General features: G+C 39.0%; 1 protein-coding gene across 1 annotated transcript in view; it reads right to left on the bottom strand.

Moving 5' to 3' along the window:
• The window catches only part of APPBP2 (amyloid beta precursor protein binding protein 2), a 51090-nt gene extending 33983 nt beyond the window's left edge, over positions 1-17107 (bottom strand). Inside the window, exons 1-2 of the mRNA XM_079796996.1 lie at positions 16674-17107; positions 5443-5531 (exon numbers count right to left, since the gene is read on the bottom strand). Coding sequence (XP_079653122.1) covers positions 5443-5531; positions 16674-16811 — 227 coding nt within the window. The 5' untranslated portion in view covers positions 16812-17107. The remainder of the gene's footprint in view (positions 1-5442; positions 5532-16673) is intronic.
• Positions 17108-21325: the final 4218 nt, after the last annotated feature.

Here is a 21325-nt window from a genome sequence, read left to right as displayed (position 1 = left end):
GCCCAGGTGTCAGCAGGGGTGGGTCTAGATATGTAAATCCAGTAATGCTAGGGTCTAGTTAAGAATGCAAATAAGCTCCGTTGATCCTAAGTTTTGGTGTTACTTCCTGGATTTTTGGGATATAAGATAAACCTGCTGGGTGGCTCAGGGTCCTCCTCATGTTGCCTCTCCATCAGAGAGGAAAGATGGCGCCAGCTTCATGAATCTATTTCTGCGTCTTGCTCTCTTTATTTCTATTATTTCTCAATCCCTCCATTTAGGACCGGTTCGTTCATCTCTCTTTCCGCACGGGACTCGGAAAAGGGAGATCCCCGCCATGTTTGGCCCCCGCCACATCAGGCCCCCGCATAATGGCGACCAACGTGGGCCATGAAAGAGGCAACAAGGGGGAAGAGGCAAGGGATCGCTCCCAGAATTGCGCGCGGCACAGATTTAAGGAATTGTAAGATAAGGGGAGTGTATTGTTTGTGAATTAAACTGAATTAGCCGGGTGTTAAACATGGGTAATTCTCAAAAATGCTTTAACTATGCTCAGATCTCTAAGATTTTCTGTTAAGCATAGTCAAATTCTTTATTTCTTTCTTAATTTTTGTTGTTAAAATGTGGGAAAAGGTCAGAAAGCAGTTGCATGCTTGATTCAGCACAGGCGAGTTAAAGAATGTCTAAACGGGATGTGGCCCCGGCCTTACAGCCGCCGCCTCCACCCGCTCTTCCTGCCAATGTAGTTAAGAGCACGCCTGTTGGAGGCTAAAACTACTTGTAACAAAGTAGAAAGGGATTAAAGGAATTTCTCAGCAACTGACAATCTTTTTCTTTCCTTAAAAATAAATAAATAAATAAATAAATAAATAAATAAATAAAAAACAGTAGATGCCAGACCATTACTGAATCTTCCTCCTAAGAAACAAGGTGGGGGAAGGGAGACACTTGGGGATCCAATATGGACGCCACTCCCCAAGAAAGCCACTTTGAAATCATCTTCGCCATCTTTATTTATTTTCCAGCTAATGACTTAAAGCTTTTACAAATTCATAAATGCATCCGGGATTTCTGTGCACATGTAGAGGGAAAAGGCCAGTTTAAAAACGAGTGTGCATAGTTTTGAGCTGAACTTAACTCTGCTGTGTACAGAATAAAAACCCGAGACTGTTTTTAGCCGTAGAAATGGCGAATTTGACCAAAAGGAAAGAACACAGGCTAGTTCCAGCAGCAGATTGGCATTTCCATAATAAAGAGTAGTTTTAAAATGCTAATGAAGGGTGTTAAAAATTTAACCTTTAAGGTCTTCAAGACAGAATTTATCCAAAGTAAATGCCTTAAAATAATTGGAATTGGATTTGAAACTCAAAAATTGTTGAAAAACATATTATAAAGTAGTCCAGATAAAGACTGGCTATGCCCCTTGTTAATGCAGGAAGGCGTAGTCGCCCTTCCCCCAGCATTCAGGTAGCCAAGTTCCCGCCAGTAGTCATTTTAAGAATATAATTTACATTCGAAAAGACCAAACCTGTTTCACCATCTTTAGGTTTGGCTTTGGCAGCTTAAAAATCTTAAAAGTTTGCTTAATTATATAAATAATAAAAGTTTATTAAATATCTAGATATTTTGAAATGAAAAAAAAGCTAAAATATTAATCTAAATTTGCCTCATGAAAGATTTAGAGGACAGAATTGAATCTATTTGATTATGTCTTGTGTTTTAGAAATTTATTAAGAATATAAAAGTTGTTAATCAAGGAACTGCTAATATTTGACTTGCAAGCTCTGAAAATTTAGAGTGCAATTGAATTGAGAGAAATTATATAAATGTGGCAATAATACCTAAAATATAAAAACGTGTTTTTGAGAAAATAAAATGTTTTCTCTTAAATAATTAGAAATTCAAAATATGTTACTTCTTGGTCTGATTTTAAAAAGAGAATTCTGTGATACAGTTTAAATTTAATTGATATTCTTTAAGATAACTTAAGTATATAATCTTTAAATCATATATATAAATATATATATATTATATGTTTGATCTTTCCAAGGTATTTCAAGGTTTTGAGAATAGCTTTTAAGACATTTCACAGGCTCCGAAATCTTACAAAAGTCTATTCTCTCTTAAAAGAAATATTTTTTAATTAAACCGATTGATACTTGAGATTGCATGGAAAGCTTTATCAAATAAAAATTAATTAATGTATTTTACTTATATACATATATATTAAGTGTTATGAAAGTTTTCGCCTGGAAGAAGGGCAAAAACAATATATTTCTTAAATATAGCCAAAATTTTCTTTTTTTTTTTTTTTTTTTCCAAAATTTTCAACAGAAGTAGAATTTCAAGAAAGACAAAAGCCTCAAGCAGCCAGCATTTTTGTATGGGCTGGAGGTGGGACAGTGTTTATGGTTTTGGATCAGACCAATAAAATATCAAACCTATAAGTTTTACTGAATAAGTTTCTTTGCTTTTTTAATTAAAGGTACCTACTTAAGTTACCTTATAAATTGGATTTTTAAAATATAATCAAGGTCTCATATAAATTACATGAGAAGACAATGTTTTTATACATAATTGAATCCTGACTCGTAGCTGCCTGCATTCTTTTTTTTATTATTATTTTTTTAATTTTATTGATTTTTCACAGAGAGGAAGAGAGAGGGATAGAGAGTTAGAAACATCGATGACAGAGAAACATAGATCAGCTGCCTCCTAAACACCCCCACTGGGGATGTGCCCTCAACCGAGGTACATGCCCTTGACCAGAATCGAACCTGGGACCCTTGAGTCCCAAGGCCGACGCTCTAACCACTGAGCCAAACCGGTTTCGGCTGCCTGCATTCTTAATTAAGCTAGAGGTGGGGCAACATTTGCCGCTGGTGAGACAGCCACCATCTTGCCTGCCCCTCTGGCCACGTGGCTTACTGCCCGCCATCTTGAAATAACAAAGGCCAACCCCCTTCCTTTAAATAAGCCAATGTCTTTGTAAGCAATTTAAATAAAGTTTTGTAAGAAAGTTACTGAAGGCTTCCCATGATCCTTCTGTATATGCAAATAAGCCTAAGAGGATACTTTAAAAATATAATTATAATTTTAATAAAAAGATGAAATTTTAAAATTTTTAATTCTCTTTCACTAATATTTACAATGTAAACCAAGATTATTGTTAAAATGTTAAATCTGAAAGTAAATTAGTAGTCAGCCTTACTGTAAGAGTACTTGTAATATAGCTAGCTAGTCGCCTGAAGCTTGCCTTTCAAGTTGTAACCATACAGGTTACTTGTAAAAAGAAAGACAAAGATTCTTAAATGAAAATCTCTGTAGTCTGAAAATTATTTTGGAAAGAAATAAAAAGAGGTCCCTTTCAAATATCATAGGGATTGTAATTGGTAACCAATACATTAGGCCTCAGAAGGTGGAGATAAGAAAAGATTGTCTTAAAAGATGAAATGACTTTTAGAAATTATTAGGAGACTTTAACTCGTTAAAACCTTTTCTATACAAAAAGAAATTGATAGCCAGTTTGAGATTGAATTGCCATGGCCTAGAACAGTGATGGGTAACCTTTTGAGCTTGGTATGTCAAACTTTGCCAAAAAACTGAGCATAACTCGGGTAGTGTGTCACTTTGAGGAAAAAACATTATTTTGCGATATTTATAGTTTAAACAACATAAATGTTTCATCCTCGGCATGCGGCCGCCTCAGCGGCCGCGTGTCATCAGAAATTGCACTGACACGCGTGTCAGAGGTTCGCCATCACTGGCCTAGAACAAAGAATATTCTTACATGATATTCTACAATTTCATTATAATTTTTGATATTTTACAACAGCATATTGTACAATTATCCCAAACTTACAAACTAATTCTTTGAATGTTTGGCAGCAATTTATAAGGACATGAAAGGATTTAATCCCTTCCACTGTGTGGAAGGCCCCCTAGGAAAGCATTTGAGCATTCTATATTGGCCCTTCTTGCTCTTTTTGCCAAGAGGGACCCTCTTCTCACAATCCAATTGCCCACAGCTGTTGCCTGAGTTTTCAGTTCATGCTGAGGTTGAAGCCTCATGGTGGCTGGTACCATGGATCTGTCTCTCGCCCAATGGTGTGAGCTGGGCCCTCCATGGAAAAGAAACCTGGGTTCCCCAAGATATGTGATCAATGCCGGGGCCCCGCCAGCAGGCGAGGGGATTCCAAGGCAGGTGCTGGGCATGGAGGCCATAGGGGCATAGGCTACCAAGGAGACAGAACTGAACCTCACATCACCCTGCTTGGCCCCTGAGGATGGCTGGTTAGCCAGAGACGGGTAAGATTCCTCAGGGGTGGAACAACCTAAGACAGGCACAGTCGCAGAGGGGCCATCAGGAGAGAATTTGGGGGTCTACAGAGGTGGGGCACAGATCCTCACTCCCCCAACATTACAGGGGCCTGAACCCTAGCCCCTTCTGAGGGAGGTCTCCTGCCCCATGGCTGCTTCGTGCTTCCCATGCCCAGCTCAGATCGGGACCCAGGCAACATACAGAGACTTGGCCCAGCTTGGATTGGGACCCAGGCAACAGAGAGTTGGCCAAATGCAGATGCCCTATATCTAAATCTAGGAATGCTCAGGGCTTTCTCAAGGATGCAAATAATCCTTTCCATTAATATTTATAGGGTAAACTAAGATTATTGTTAGAGTATTAAATTTGACAGTAAAATAGTAATCAAGTTTTTCAGATTAATTTAATTGGCTAAATGAAATAAGTGAATATTCAAAAAAATGTAATTGTACAAAAGCTGTTCCTAAAGTATTAACCAAAATTTCTATTGATAGTTCATTTCATGGTAAAATTACTTAACATGCAATGAACCTAAAGCAGTCATATTTTTGTGCAAAAAATTAAAATTTAAAGTTATCAAGACTGCATTATAAAAAATTTCCAAAAGCCTCCTAATAAATAAAAATAAGGGGGGATAGTGAAGTAATATTATGTAAGGAAAAATATCCTGAAAGTAAATTACATCTAGAAATTTTTTACTTTAAAAATTAATTTTTATTTGTAATGCAAACAGCAAGACACCCATGAAAAACACACATGGTGTCAAATAAACCAAAGGAAAATTGTTTGGTCAAAAATCAAAAGGACCCCAAGTTAATTTATAGAAAAGGGTTCTTTATTAACCTTTGGTTGAGAATATGTTTATATTTCCAGAAAACTCCAAGACCATGTGGATTCCTGCAACAATGGATCCTAGGGAAGACCTGACAGAACTGTTCCAGCCACAGAATAAGTAGTGGCCCACAAGAACAGAGGAGAAATAGTCCCAAAATAAAAATAGAGAAGATGCCTTGCCATGCTAGCAGTCAGCACCTGTGCATTGCTGCTGGTTACCCAGGACCATGGGCAAGGAAGGTCGGTGTGCAATAGTAAAATTTAGTTTATGTACAGTTTACCACAATATAAAAAATAAATAAATTTACCTTTTATCCAGAGCTCTCAATACTTTCGCAAAAACTTCCAATTCACAAAATTCACTGCCCAGTTGACATAAGCGTCCCTGTTGGTAAAGCTGAAATAAAAAAAACAAAAAGAGATAATTAAAATTTTTAAATTTAATTTCTACTTTAAGTATACTTATGAATATAATTCGATGAACTTAATATTTGATGAATTTAATGAATACTACTCAAAGTTGGTATGATTACATAGTAATATTGGGAAAGATGCTTGTGCTATGAGAAATGTAACACTAAATCAACAAATTTATACAATCCATATAAAAGCATTTTAATAGTTGTATCTGATAGTTAGAAATTAGTTATATGTATATGATCTATGTAGTCTCTAAAGAACAAAATACATAAACAAACAAAACAGAAACAGACACATTGATGCAGAGAACTATTGGTTCCAGAGGGGGAAAAAGTTGAAGGGCTGGGTGAGAAAAGTGAAAGGATTAAGATGTACAAATTGGTAGTTGCAAAATAGTCATCGGGATGTAAAGTACAGCATAGGAAACATAGTCAATAATCTATATATATAAAAGCCTAATATGCTAAGGGTCCGACAGTTTGACCATTCGACCAGTTACTATGACGTGCACTGACCACTAGGGGGCAGACACTCCGACTCTTAGGTTAGCTTGCTGCTGGAGTCTGGCTGATTGGGACTGGGCAAGATGGGCCAGACATGCCCTGAAGCCCTCCTGCGGTCCCTCAGCGAGCCGGTTTTGGCCTGATCCCCGCAGGCCAGGCCGAGGGACCCCACCAGTGCACGAATCCAGTCCAGGCCTCTAGTATTGTAATAATTATGTATGGTGCCAGGTGGGTACATGAATTATTGGGGATCACTTTGTAAATATATGATTATCTAACCACTACACTGTACACCTGAAACTAATATAATACTGAATGTCAACTGTAGTTGAAAAATAATATAAAAAATTAATATTTGTAAAACAGTATCAGGTACATGATTAAGTAATACAAAGTATTATACAGTTATGTATTTATTAAATATAAACATTAAAACAGAAAACTGAAGGCAATTATTGCAAGGGCAATGCAGGACAGCCCCAAGCCCAGAGAAATAAAGATGAGGATAAAAACCTTTCCAAACCAATTCAAAATTATCATAGGCGAAAAGTGAACAGCTTAGTCTTAACATCTAATTAGCATATAAATAATTTAGAATAATTCCTCAAAACAAAAATTTAGACAACTTTAGAAAAAGATATAAAAGAAATTGAGTCCAACCCCAGCCAGTTTGGCTCAGTGGATAGAGTGTAGGCCCAGGTTCAATTCCAGTCAAGGGCACATGCCTGGGTTACGGGCTAGATCCCCAGTGGGGGGTGTGCAGGTGGCAGCTGATTAATGATTCTCTCTTATCATTGATGTTTCAATCTCTCTCTTACTCTCTGAAATCAATAAAAAACATTTTTTTAAAAAGATTGAGCTATGACTCTCCCATAGGATCAGTCCTGAGAAATAAGCCAAAGGTTTAAGTGGACATGTTCATTTCATTAAAAAGCACAAGAAACAGACAGTTAACTTACTAAAGTTTAAATATGCTGTAAATTTAAATGTTGTCCACTACATCCACCATCCATTAAATAAGAGTTTTCCCCCGCCTCCAATTGTAATGTGAATGAATTTATGTCCAATACCCAGATTCTTTAACTCTATTGCTCACTTGATGGGTTTAATGGCTTAATTTTCAAGATAGCATGATTGTGTTTAATTGTGGAAGATGCTACCATGATATAAATGGAAGGTTAAAACAAAAATCTAGTTAGATGTAAGATCTAACCAATAATGATAACCAGCCATATGCAACTCATAAGTAATCTGTAAATCTGAATAAATTTCTCAGCTTTTCTTAAAGCTTCACTACCAATATGTGGTGAAAATTAGAAGTATATCCATGAGACAACAGAGAGAGGGTAGTATGGTTATAAGAAACACATTCTAAAGTCTAAATAATGAACTTTAAAATATTTGTTTCCTCTGATTGCAGAATTATTACATACATTTTTAGAAAAATTAGAAAATCTAGAAAAAAATTATTTAAAAAAAGTACTCATTTGATTTTACCAGGAAGAGAGAAAAATCACTGTTGCCCTGGCCAGTGTTTCCCGGTGGTTAGAGCTCTGGCCAGCAACCCAAAGGGGGGAGTGCGGGAAGCACCCAGTTAATGTGTCTCTCTCATATCAATGTTTCTATCTTTATATCTCTCCCCGCCTCTCCTCCTCCTTCCTTCCCTTCCACTCTCTCTGAAAAGCAACGGAAAAAATATCCTCTGGTGAAGATTAACAAAAAAAGAGAGAAAATCACTATTGCCATGGCCCGGTGGCTCGGTTGGAGCATCATTCCATACACAAAAAGGTTGAGGGTTCGATTCCCAGTCTGGGCGCACAGCTAGGTTGCAGGTTTGATCCCCGGTCAGGGTACGTACAGGAGGCAACAGATCAATCGATGTTTCTCTCTCCCTCTCTCTCTAAAATAAAAAATCAATTAAAAAAATATATCCTCGGGTGAGGATTTAAAAAAAGAGAAAAATCACTGTCAACATAACAGCACATTTCTATTCAGTCCTCTTTTTCTTATTGATTTGCAGTTTTGAGTATGTTTCATAAACTTTAACCCTTCGTTATGGAAGTTAAAAACTTATTTCCCCATTACATATCTTCAAGTTATTAAACTTGGTTCCAAAATACGTTTTTGAAATTCTGATTAAGCCTACTTTGAATATACAGTCAGTAGAAAACCCTAAATTTTCCAATCTAGTAACAATATCTCTCTTCAACATTTATTAAACACTTTGGGTTTCTGTACATCTCCTTTTTGGATTTACTCTATTCATGTTTTCTGTTGTTATTTTAAGTAATGTATTCTTTCCTATACTGCATGTAGAAAAATTTAATTTTAATTACTAATGTGTAATCATCCCCCCTCACTGAATATCTCATTGTGATAGTTTTTCAGTTGATTTTGCTGGCTTTTTCTTTACTCTAACTGTATTTATTAGCACTTCAAGAATATTGAATATGTAGTTTACAGTTCCAGAACTAAGTCTGAAAGCCTTTACTTAAAAAAATTAAATAATATTGATAATAGAAGTTATCTTATTATAGTCCTGATTTTAATCAGAATGCTTTAAGTGTCTACCACTAAGTATTCTTGTTTAGGTATGTGTATTTAAATTACCTTTTGAGTAAATGTATATTTAGAATGTCAATGTGTATTCCTTAAGTTCAATGGAAGAAAACTGTAACGATAGTTTTCCTCTGTCCTATTAATATGGTGAATTATATGAAGAGACTTGCTGATTTGCACTTGCAATTATTTTATCTAGAACTTTTGCCTCACAATTCATGTGAGGTTTTCTAGACTTTCTTTTTATCTTAGGTCTAGGCATCAGTATTATGTTAACCTCTTTTACTGTGGTGTTGTTTTTTTTAATTGGAAAGAATTAGGTTGGTCTGGAACAAGCTAAATAAATTATCAGCAGCATCAACTGCTCTTTGAATAAACTCAAGTAAGTATCTGAAGGTGGTAGGAGTTTTTGTTTGTCCACTGAGGCACTGATCAATTTTTCCTTAGATTGTCAAATAAAAAAATGACAACAGCTAATACAATAGTCATCTGGTGTGAATAATTCAAAATTATACCTATTTTTTGTCAGGTCAGCAAAAATTCTATTTCTTGGTTTGTTACTGAATTTAGTTTATGTGTGCCTCAAGATGAAAAAGGTTGAAAATTGCTGGTGTAAAGTAAAGTCATTATACCTTTTTCCCTATATGGATACTTAATTGACTAATAACATTTATTTGATTTTCCTTTCCCCACTGAATTGCCTTTTCATAAATTAGGTGACAGTATATGTGTCAGTATGGTTCTGGACTGTTTTGTTCCACTAGTCTATTTGTCTATCCATATGCCAATACCATATGATCTTAATTGTTACAGCTTGATATTTGGTAGTTTTAGTCCTCCAGATTTTCTTTCGTCTTCATGACTGCCTTGGCTTGAGACTGTATTTTGTTTTTTCTTAATCCTTACCTGAGAATATTTTTCCCATTGATTTTTTTTTTTTTTTTAGAGTGGAAGGAAGGAAGGGAGGAAGAGAGGGATAGGGAAGAAGACGGAAGCGGGAGAGAAACAACAGTGTGAGAGAGACACATTGATTGGTTGCCTCCTGCATGTGCAGATTGGTACCAGAGATCGAATCTGCAAACCAGGAACATGCCTTTGACCAGGAACCGAACCCAAGACCCCTCTGTTCTCATTCTAACCACTGAGCCACACCAGCCAGAGCTTGATACTGTATCTTTTAAAAAATAGGTTTTTATTGACTTTAGAGAGAAAGAGATGGAAACATCAATCGGCTGCCTCCTACTGCTACTGGCTCCCTACTGGGGATGGAGCCCACAACTCAAGCATGTACCCTGACCAGGAATTGAACCGGTGACCTCTTGGTGCACAGGACGACACTCAATCCATTGAGCCACTTTGGCTGGGTGATACTGTATTTTAATTTGTCTTTCAGTTGAGCATCTTTTGATGTTTACTGGCTATTCACATTTTTCTCTTCTATGTGCTGGCTGTTCAGGACTTCTGGAAATGAGTTGGTTGTCCTTTACATACTCATTAGTGATCTTTCTGTATTAGGAAATTTGCCGGAAGCCAGTTCCAGCATGTCAAAATTGCAAGTTTCATCAAAAGGTTGATGGAACTTGGGGACTCAACAAGGGCTGAGTCACATATGTTATCACCTGTTGGGAATGGCTGAAGGCATTTCCCCCAAACCTGAATAGGATGATTGTTTGCTGCCAGACAGCTCAGGGCATCTTAATCTACATGTTATTGCCTCCTACTGGCCAAACACCTGAACAGCTAGTAGGCTAGTAGGAAACCCTAGAAACCCTACCCTTTGAAGTGTATATCTCCACCTTGCCTTAGGACAATTTGTGTTAATAAAAAGCAAGGGGTCCTGAGACAAGGAGAACTTAGCTCCTTTAGCTAGCTAGGCTCCTCTGACCCCCAATGCCTTTCAAAATTATCTTTTGACTCCGGACTCTTATTTACTCTCTGTACAGCCTTCTCCAGATTCCAGAACCCTTCTAGATGCCGGATCAATACCCACCGGCATTAAATGTCACCCAACGTCCGGCAGAAATTCACCCCTTATCGGTCATATACTGTCATTTGCATAGTTTTTTCTTAAACGTGCTTATAATTTTTTATGTACTCAATTTCTTTTTTTTCCTCCTAGATTTTGAATTCATACTTAGAAAAGCCTTCCCGATGACAAGATGGCATTCTAGTGTTGGCAAGACAAGTAACAGAGGACTTCACCTTTTATAACATTATTTATTTTTATGTTTGACATTTTAAAATTTTGTAAATTACCTTAAAAATAATTTCTTTGAGGAAATTTCAATCCTTTCCCACTACGAGACACTGACTCTAATTTATTCTGATTCTTTTATGATTTCATTTGCCATATTTAAATCTTTAACCACCGGGAATTCATTTTGGTATACAGTGTGAAGTAGAGGTCTAACTTTTCCCCCAAATACTCAGGTGCCCAAGGTATTTTTGTATGTTTCCCCCACTTATTTGTAATATAGCACTCTCATAATTTGATCACATACTAAATTCTTAAATATGCTTTGGTTTCTATCTTGACTGTCTACTTTGTTCTTTTTTAAAAAGTAAATATTATTTTTGTTGATTTCAGAGAGAGGAAGGGAGGAAAGAAACACCAATGAGAGATAATCATCAACCGCCCCCTCTCCCCCACCATGCATTCCCCCTACCGGGACTGAGCCCGCAACCCAGAAATGTGCTTGAAGGGGAATCAAACCATGACCTCTGGGTTCACAGGTCAATGCCAACCACTGAGCAGCACGGGCCAGGCTAAATCTTCCCAGCAAGATCTCTAATGCTCCTGTCTACTATGTTCTACAAATCAACTTCTCTGTTTCTGTGACACTGCTACAGTGTTTTAAAATATGTAGCTTTCTAATATAATTGACTGTCTTATAATGCACATATCTCCTAAGTATTGTGCATCTTCAAAATTTCCTTGACTCATTAACTCTTATGTAATTCCTCCAGATGAATTTTATATTTAATCAGTTTCCTATATCCAATAAAATTCTGAGTCTGATTCAAATTGTGATAAATTTATACCTTAAACTGAGATGAGTTGACATATTATAACCTTTCCATCAAAATATATGGTGTGGCTCAGTGGTTGAGCATCAACCAGTGAACCAGGAAGTCACAGTTCAATTCCTGGCCAGGGAACATGCCCAGGCTGTGAGTTCTATCCCTAATAGGGGGCAGGTAGGAGGCAGCGAACAATGATTCTCTCTCATCATTGATGTTTCTATCTCTCCCTTCTGCTCTGAAATAAGTAAAAACATATTTCAAAAAAATTTTTTTAGCCCTAACCAGTTTTGCTCAGTGGATAGAGCGTTGGTCTGTGGATTCAAGGGTCCCAGGATCGATTCCGGTCAAGGGCATGTACCTTGGTTGTGGGCACATACCCAGTAGGGAGTGTGCAGGAAGCAGCTGATCGATGTTTCTCTCTCTCATCATTTCTAACTCTCTATCCCTCTCCCTTCCTCTCTGTAAAAAAATCAATAAATATATTTAAAAAATTTTTAAATATATATTTTTAAAAAGATACATGATATGGCTGGCTATTTATGTTCTTTTGTGACCCATCTTATAAAGTTTTCATTTTCTTTTTTTTTAAATATATTTTTTTGATTTTTTTACAGAGAGGAAGGGAGAGGGTAGAGAGTTAGAAACATTGATGAGAGAGAAACATCGATCAGCGGCCTCCTGCACACCCCCCACTGGGGATGTGCCCACAACCAAGGTACATGCCCTTGACTGGAATCGAACCTGGGACCCTTCAGTCCGCAGGCCAACGCTCTATCCACTGAGCCAAACTGGCTTCGGCAAAGTTTTCATTTTCAATTTATTAATCTTAAAAGCTCTTTATATGAAAAGAGTAACTCTTTAGCTGTCAAATATGTTGCAAGAATTATTTTCAATTTGTTACCAGCCAATTTTAGGATTATCAGAATATTAGTTGAGACTATATAGCTAGACAACAGAAATTTAACCAGAAAAAGAAAAAAGAACTCTAATACTAAATCAGACATGAATTCGTATGGTTTTCAGCATGAGACTTAAAATAATTTTAAAAACCATTAAGTTTAAGACTGAAAATAATAAAAAGAACAAATTACTAAAACACTTCACCCAACCAAAACTTAACTATGGCAAATATTGTAATTGGAACAAGATACAAAACATACCATTCAGCGATTAAAATGAAAAGGAAATATACACTTCATTCTTTAAAGAACCCAGCCCTTCATTCTATTTGCTTTTACTTGATATAGAGTTTTACAATTCCTTCTATTCACCTCATCCACTTTCTATATCTAAATGGTTTAGCATCTTTGAATAAAAACTATTTAGATTCAAATACATTACTTTGTAGGGTATTACTTTTTATTAACCCATCTTTACCACCTGTCAATTTTTTAAAACATATTTTAGTGACCTTCCCTTCCCAGATACCTCATCAGCCATTTCCAACTTCAGTTTAGCTTTCCTACATAAAAATCAGCACTCAGCCCTAGCTGGTTTGGCTCAGTGGATAGAGCGTCGGCCTGTGGACTGAAGGGTCCCGGGTTCGATTCCGGCCAAGGGGCACATGCCTGGGTTGCGAGCTCAATCCCCAGTGGGGGGCGTGCAGGAGGCAGCCAATCAATGATTCTCTCTCCTTGATGTTTCTATCTCTCTCTCTCATTCTCCCTTCCTCTCTGAATAAAAATCAGCACTCACCCTTACTATTACATGATCATACCTCCTTGTTCATGACAACCATTCTTTACAAATTTACCTAGGTTGATACCTTACGTCCTGAACTTTTTCCATCTGATCTTAAAAGAAAAAGTGGTCTTTCCCCAACTCCAATTTATAACTGACACCTTAATTTATGCAACGTGAAGGGGCAAGACTCAGAAATTAATGTTCTTGCTCATGGACTCTGCTCCACAATTTATTTCTTGCCTTACTGATAAATTTAACTTCTTACTCTGTTTTGGTTTCTGCCAGTCAGCCAATACAGACATCTAATGTCTTCCATTAAAAAATAAAAAATCCCTTCACATTTTACTCTTTGTACATATCAACACCTGTCTCCCTGCCCATTTTAGGAGCAGTCAGCATGCCTACTTTTTCACCTCCCATTCATTCCACAATCCCACCTCCTAAAGCTTTGTGTGAAACTGGACCAAAACAATCAACGATGGAGACCCTAGCCGGTTTGGTTCAGTGCATAGAGCGTCCAAAGGGTCCCGGGTTCAATTCCAATCAAGGGCATATACCTGAGTTGTAGACTCCTTGACCTGTCAGGGTTCATGCAGGAGGCAACCAATCAATGTGTTTCTCTCACATCAGTATTTCTCTGTCTTTCCCTGTCTCTTCCACTCTCTCTCTAAAAAATCAATGGAAATATATCCTCAGGTGAAGGTTAAAAAAAAGAGAGAGAGAGAGAGAGAGAGAGGGAGATGGAATTTTTGGTTCCACAAATACTATAATTTTGTCTATGACTATGCCTATTGATGGAAGTTGGGACTACTAGAGGGATCTAATGACTTTCTTCTTAGCTCTAAATGGAAGAAAATGCAACTATAAACAGTAAGACCCTTAAATTTTTCACAAATTGGGCATGAGATAAGTATCTTATATGTATTAAAATGCTTAGACTCATATTTATGTATTGATAAACTGTTTAAAATAAAAATTCCTTGTTATACTTCCATTACATTAAAGACTGAAGTCCAGGAATTGACTTTCACTCTAGCTATTTTTATAAAGGCTAATAAAAATTAGTTCTATAATGTCTTTCATAAAAACAATCTACCTCAAGATGCAAAATCTTTCCAAGCAAGAAAGCAAGGTCTTGAAGGAACTAAATACTAGGTATGAGACCTTGACTAAACTACTTAACTTTCTCACCTCACACAGGGTTATACCCTACTTACAGTTTACAAGGATTAAACAAGATAACGTGTAAAAACACAGTTCCAGGTAGCTGTTAAATACCTTCCTTCACCTTAGCACAGTGCCATACTCCCAAAAGACATACAACTATTCAAGGTAAAAGTGTCCCAGAAAGAAGCACTATTTTTAAAAATATATATTTTTATTGATTTCAGAGAGGAAGAGAGATGGAGAGAGAGAAACATCAAGGATGAGAGAGAATCATTGATCCCCTGTCTCCCGCACACCCCGCACTGGGGACTGAGCCTGCAACCTGGGTATATGCCCTTGACTGGAATGGAACCAGGAACCCTTCAGTTTGCAGGCTGATGCTCTTATACACCAAGCCAAACCGGCTAGGGCAAGAAGCACTATTAAAACTTTGTGGACTATGCAAAACAAAAAATGTGGCAAACGCACCATCTGTTCATACTAATAATAATCTTCAAATGAAAAACTTCAATTAGAAGCAAGGTACTAGAAGATATCCAAGTATTTTGAGGGCATTCAATTGCTAAATGTACTTGGATGAAATTTCCAATGATTTTTCTCTAAAAGTGTAAAAGATTGCATATGACTGAATAAAATGGACAGAGTTAGTACACACACAAAGTTGAAGCTCCCCAGGTGAGAAAGACAACTCTTAACTCATCCTTCCCTGGGAGTTATGAATCTTAAATATACACTATTTCCTTAGATATACACAATAGTCAATATATCAAAGGGATTTGAAATGAAGGAATGAAGGATTTGGAATATACACACTAGTCAATATATCAAAAGGATTTGGAATGAAGGATTTGGAATATACACAATAGTCAATATATCAAAGTGATTTAGAATAATACTATAAATGAGCAAAATGAATTTTCTCCAAATATTTAGGGGGAAAAACATTTGAACTTTTAGAATTGGTGTAAAGCAGTTGGCTTTAGTAGAATGCAGCAAGTTGGCTGCTTTCTGAAAAATTATTTTGGGGTGGAGAAAGCAGGCAAATTTCCCAATAAAACAACTGCCATGAAACACCAAGCATATACAAGAATATACACATCTGTTAAATATCAGTTTACACTGTCCCAGCCAACTTACAAAGCAAGAGGAAATATTTAAGGTCTAAGAAATAAATCATACTCTACTTTAGGCAAATTTTGTATGGGTGTCTACTGGAGAATAGGAGTTTTCCACGCCAATTGAAGGCAAGAACTGAATAATAAATCCACTGTTCACATTCAAATGTGGGGAGGAGAGGAAAGGGGAGACTCCAAGTCCATAAAGTTCTCCTCCCTCTAAAAACACTGCAAAAATTGTCCACGTCTGAAGACTCTTACCCTTGAAACTCCTTGGAGAGTGACTTGGAGACTTTTTGTTGAGATTTTTGAGGGGGAGCGATTTAGGAATGCTGCAAGACTGCAACTTCCCAATACATGAACATAATTTAAATTCTAAAGCTTTTTGTTTTAGGAAAGACCCCTCCCCCTTTTTCCTTTCAAATAGTTTGTCAACACTCCCAATTAATAAAATTCCCAATTTAACTCCAAGAATAAACGAAAACCAAAGCTTTAAAAAATAAGGCACACGACTGTTTCCAATAATTCCTCAACTCCCTCTCAATTAGGATGAGAAAGGAGAAACCAAGGAACACGAAGCAAAAAAAAATACTTGGGAAGGAGGGAGGAGAGAGGGAGAGAGGGAAAAGTAGGAAAGGGGCCGGGTAGAGGGGTTTGTGTGTGTGTGGGGGGGGGGGGGGGGATGGAGCACAGCAAAAAGTCCAGCTGATGCGGACAACTGGGAAGACAGTGCAGAAAATATCCGAAGACACAAGCTAGAAGGGAAGGAGAGGGACGCAACAGAGGAAGTCCAAGCGAAGGCCTACCCAGGGGGGCACCGTATAGGAGGGAACACCGAAACGGGGGCTCCTTTGGAAGAGATACCAATCAAGGCCCAAAAGCTTGAAAGACAGAGAATATGGATGACAGGGTGTTTCTATACTGGCAACCCCGAGACCGCACCAGATGTCTCGGGAGGCCATCCTGCTACGAGGGGTGAGGGGTTACCGCGGGGGTTCGCAGACGTGGAAGGGGGTGCGGCCCCACGGGTTGCGGCAGGAGAGCGGAGAGCAGGCCCACGGCCCGTACCTTGTAGTAAACATCGAACTGGATGTTCTCGGGCAAGGAGCGGATGTCCCGGCGGGAGCGGATGTAGTTGTCCACGACGGCGGAGATGGCGGTGTTGTAAAGAGTCTCTGGGATCCACTCTAGTTCCACGGCCGCCATCTTCCTTCCCTCCTCCGCCGCCGCCACCGCCTCCTCCTCCTCCCAAAGGCCCCCGCCTCCCTCCGTAGCGAACTCCTCGGCGGCCCCGGACGATTCCGAGGGGCGGCGGCAGCCACGCGGGCACCCGGCAGAAGGGCACGGCCGCCCTGGCTCCTCTGGGGCGAGTTGGGGGACAGCGGCGGCAGGCGGAGGGCCCGGGGAAGAGCGGGGCAGGGACCGGGGGACGACGGGCCCAGGCCTCACATTCCGGGTTTGAGAGAAACCCGGGTTCCGTCCTAGCGCGGATCCCTGCAGGGGCGGGGCTGCGTGTGCGCCGTCATGACGTCAGCGCGCGCCGACGCGCTGGAGGGAAGGAATGCGGCAGGCGGAAAACTTGGAAAGAGCAGAGCCCGGATCCTTAGCGCGGAGAACGCCTCAGTCTCCCTTCAGCAAAACCTGCCTTAGGCTCTGTTCCTTTCGTGCCTCAGGTAAAAGTTTGGATCCTGGTCTCACAAAAATGCACCATGTGAGCACATTGAAAAGTATGCAGAGAATTCACATGACTCTAGAAACCTTTCCTTAGACTCTGGTCCCTACGCCAAGGTAAGAACCTTTGGTCCAGGAACTAGGGGTCAGGATGGAAGGGAGATTTGAATTTCATTGTATAACCATTCGCACTGTTTGGGAAAACTTCCCCCATTTTTAAATATATTTTTTATTGTTGATAGAATTACATATACCTCCCATTTCCTCCATCTTTGCCCCCCTTCTCTCAACCCCTCCCCACCTCCACCCCCCAGGTCTTCACTACCCTATTGCCCGTGTCCATGGGCTATGCATAGAAGTATATGAGTTCTTTGGTTTATCTCTTGTCCCACCAACCCCACATCCAGGTATGTCAGTCTGTTCCACGCCTCCCTGCTTCGTGACTTAAAAAAAAAACAAACATATTTCTTGTTCCAAACAAATTTTAACGACAACAAAAAGAATTTGCTTTAGAAGATTTTGGTAGGAAAGTTAGCCTGATTATGGAATTAAATAATAGTGCCACGGCCAACTAGCTCAGTTTGTTATAGTGTCCTCCCATAGGCCAAGGTTGTGGATTCCGTCCGGGGTCAGGGCACTTACAAGAATCAACCAATCAACTCATAAATAAGTGGAACAATAAATCTATGTGTCTCTCTCTCCCTCCCTCTACTTCCCTTCTTCTTCTCTCTCTCTAAAATCAATCTTTAAAAATACAAATGCCCAGTTACATTTTAATTTCAGATAAAAATGATAGTTTTTTAAATATAGGTATGTTACATGCAGTAATTTTATCCACCCATTCTGAATCACTATAGCAGTGATGGGCAACCTTTTGAGCTTGGTGTGTCAAACTTCGCCAAAAAACTGAGCATAACTCGGGTAGTGTGTCACTTTCAGGAAAAAACATTATTTCACAAATGTTTCATCCTCAGGAGCAGCAAATGTTTCATCAGCGGCCGCGTGTCATCAGAAATGGCTACGCGTGTCAGTGCTGACACGCGTGTCATAGGTTCGCCATCACTGCACTATAGGCTTGGACCCTCAAGAACTGGTTGAACAGAGAAACCAGTGGAAACTAGGCCATTTTTATTGTGGACCACCCTCATATGAGGAAGAAATGTTCTTCCTTGTACCCTTAGGGAATTAATGAATCCTAGCAGAGCTTGGATATGAACTCAATAATTATGTAAATACTGGCTTTCATATTTTGGATGATAGCATAGCATCTGAGTTTTTAGTGGTCAGAGCCAGATCATAAAGAGGCTTAAATGTAATGCTCGTAGCCTTGGACTTTATCTTGGAGATGATAGGGAATCCTTATAGGATTGTAAGAGAAGTAAAAGGATCAGAGTCTATCTGAAGAAAAACAGCAGTTGTCTATTACCTGCAGAGCCAGAAGGAGGTCTAGAATTTTGCATTGCCAGCTGCAGAAGGCTATAAGGAAGAGGCCTGCTAAACTGCCATTGCCGCCTATACAATTTGGCAGACAAAGGTCCTTTGTATCACAAAGTTATCCTTATAGTCCACCAGATCCCCTTTAAGCCTTGACTACTGGTGGCCTTAAATTTAGCAGGAGGCCTTGCACCATAAGAGCTATATAAAACATGAACTGGGACCAGACAGAATTCTGAGAGTCCTAAGAGGTGATACACATTGTGACCATTTTTAAACTGCATTTTCTCCCATAATCTTCCTCTCAAATCTGATTGGATTGTGTCTGCTTCAACAAATAGAGTATAGGAGAAGTGATGCTAGGTCAGAAAAGGACATGTAGAGTCCATGTGTTCTCTGGAATACTTACTCTTGGATTCCTGAGCCACCATGTAAAAATTACCCTGAGACCATCATGCTCTCAGAAAGCCCAAGCCACATGAATGAAGAGACTATATATAAGCACTCTGGTCAACAGTCCCAGCTCAGGTACCAGTTGTTTCAGTGAAGAGATCTCCAATGACTTCAACTCCAAGATGTTGGCAGATGAGGGCCCAAGTGTATAATGGAGCTGAGACAAGCATCCATGCTCTGCTCTGTCTGAATTCCTGACCCACAGGACCATAATAAAATGGTAGTTCATTTATTAAGGTTGGGGTGGTTTGTTATGCCATAATAGATCACCAGAACACCCCATTCCAATCCCCTAAAGTTTTCAGGAACCCATCATTTTAGAATCCATTTTGAACCTATTTCCTCCTTGGGCTATATAATACTAAGTATATGAATCCGTTCATGAAAATTATACAATTCATAACCTGTAGTGGACAATTTCCTTAACTTTCTGCTACACTATTTATAATAGTGAACTGCCTAAACATAGAATATCAAAGTGGAGACAATGATTTTTGTCCTAAATTTGAAGAGTCTTTTTCAGAGCCCTCCAAGTAAAAATCCACATATTCAACACCCAACCACAGACCAACAATCAATCACATGGTCCTCATAAACAGAGTCGTTAAAGCACGCCTATCGCACCACACACCGTAGAGGCAAAATGATTATTCTGTAACTTTAAGCCACTAAAGAACAGAGCAGGGCTTTGCCAACAAGTTCTTGTCACTTGGGGAAACAATGCAGATAGAAAATCTGGCCCAATTCTCATCTCTTATACCATTACCCATATTTGCAGAAAACTTAAAAGAGTTTCCTGAATATGTTCATAGTTACTGTCCATCTTGTCTTGGCCTCTTAAAATCACCCTGCTTGCTACATGTGGCATTCTGTCTCCAAATTTAATCCAGACTGCTATCTACCTACTGGTATGCTCCCCCTCTTCTTTGATCTCTACTGTTTTCATTAACATACATAACATCCCCATGTGGCCCGAAGAAGCAATGGTTAATATACCCTTTCATTTGCCAGTCTTTGTGCAAATGCCAACTTAATTTATAGATGTTTCTTCACAAGTTCAAATAGACATGTATAAGGTTGTCTATCTTACCACATATACATCTTGTTTATGTGGTAAGATACTAGTTTTAAATTATAATAGTAACCCTTCCCCCCATTGAGACAGCAGATAGAATAGTTCTCCATTTGTTTTAAGTTGGAGAACACAGAAGATGGAAACAAGGAGCCTTTTCTTTGCTTTTGCTTTTCAGAAGTCTAGGCCCTGAAGAGAAACAGAAAGAACACTTATGCAAAGACAATACAGCAGATTTTATAAATAGAGCTTCCCCATCCCTTACACCAGCCAGTTTCCCTGGAAAGGAGGAAGAAGGGGAAAAGCCCAAAGTAGAAAGTATAGGAATGTGATTATAGAGGAAGTATCTTACACCCTGCTCCTCACTACCACTATCCCTCACCCCCACGCCTCTGCATGGGTCCTAGAGTAGGACTGAAAAAAAAAAAAAAAGATTTGGGGGCATCTGGGTGCAGAGGATTTACTTTCATAAGTAGAGTCCAGAAAGGCAGTAAGAATGAACAGTGGGAACAGCTGCCTGATAGGCCCAGGCAGATGGGTCTTTGATAACATCACAGGCCCCCCAGCATGATATGGGAATAATAGAGTGACTGTCTTTAATTACCTGGGGGCAATCAGTATCTATGAAGGTCTTTGAGTTGCTCAGAGAAACAGAATCATTTCTGTGTGCCTAAGAGCCTTAGTCAACCTCCCAGAGATGGCTACTGACAGCCTGTCACCGGGGCTGACAGTTCCAATGTATCAGAGAGTACCTTTAAGGGCGGAGACAAAAATCTGTCTCTCAAGAACATCTTGAGATTCAAAAGGAGAAAAGCACAGCAATGATGGGCTTGAACCAATTTTGGTCTGTGAACCACATGACTCAAGATTCAAATTCCAGGAATAGAGAGTCTGATGGGTGAGGTTGGACCAGGGAGGACAAGGCAATATAATTGACTATTCACCAAAATTACATACAATAGGAAAGGAGTTGTTACCTAAGTGGGGAAAAAAAAATCAAGTGGTGTTACCAAAAGATGAGGTCAGGGATGTCTGGCAAGCAAAAACTACAAATGTCTCCCAAAGCTGAAGTCACCAAGTGTATTTACTG

Source organism: Cnephaeus nilssonii, assembly GCF_951640355.1.
Source record: "Cnephaeus nilssonii genome assembly, chromosome: 19".
Classification (NCBI taxonomy): Eukaryota; Metazoa; Chordata; class Mammalia; order Chiroptera; family Vespertilionidae; genus Cnephaeus; species Cnephaeus nilssonii.
Note: the sequence above shows the minus strand (reverse complement) of the source record. Positions and strands in the feature narration are given on the sequence as shown.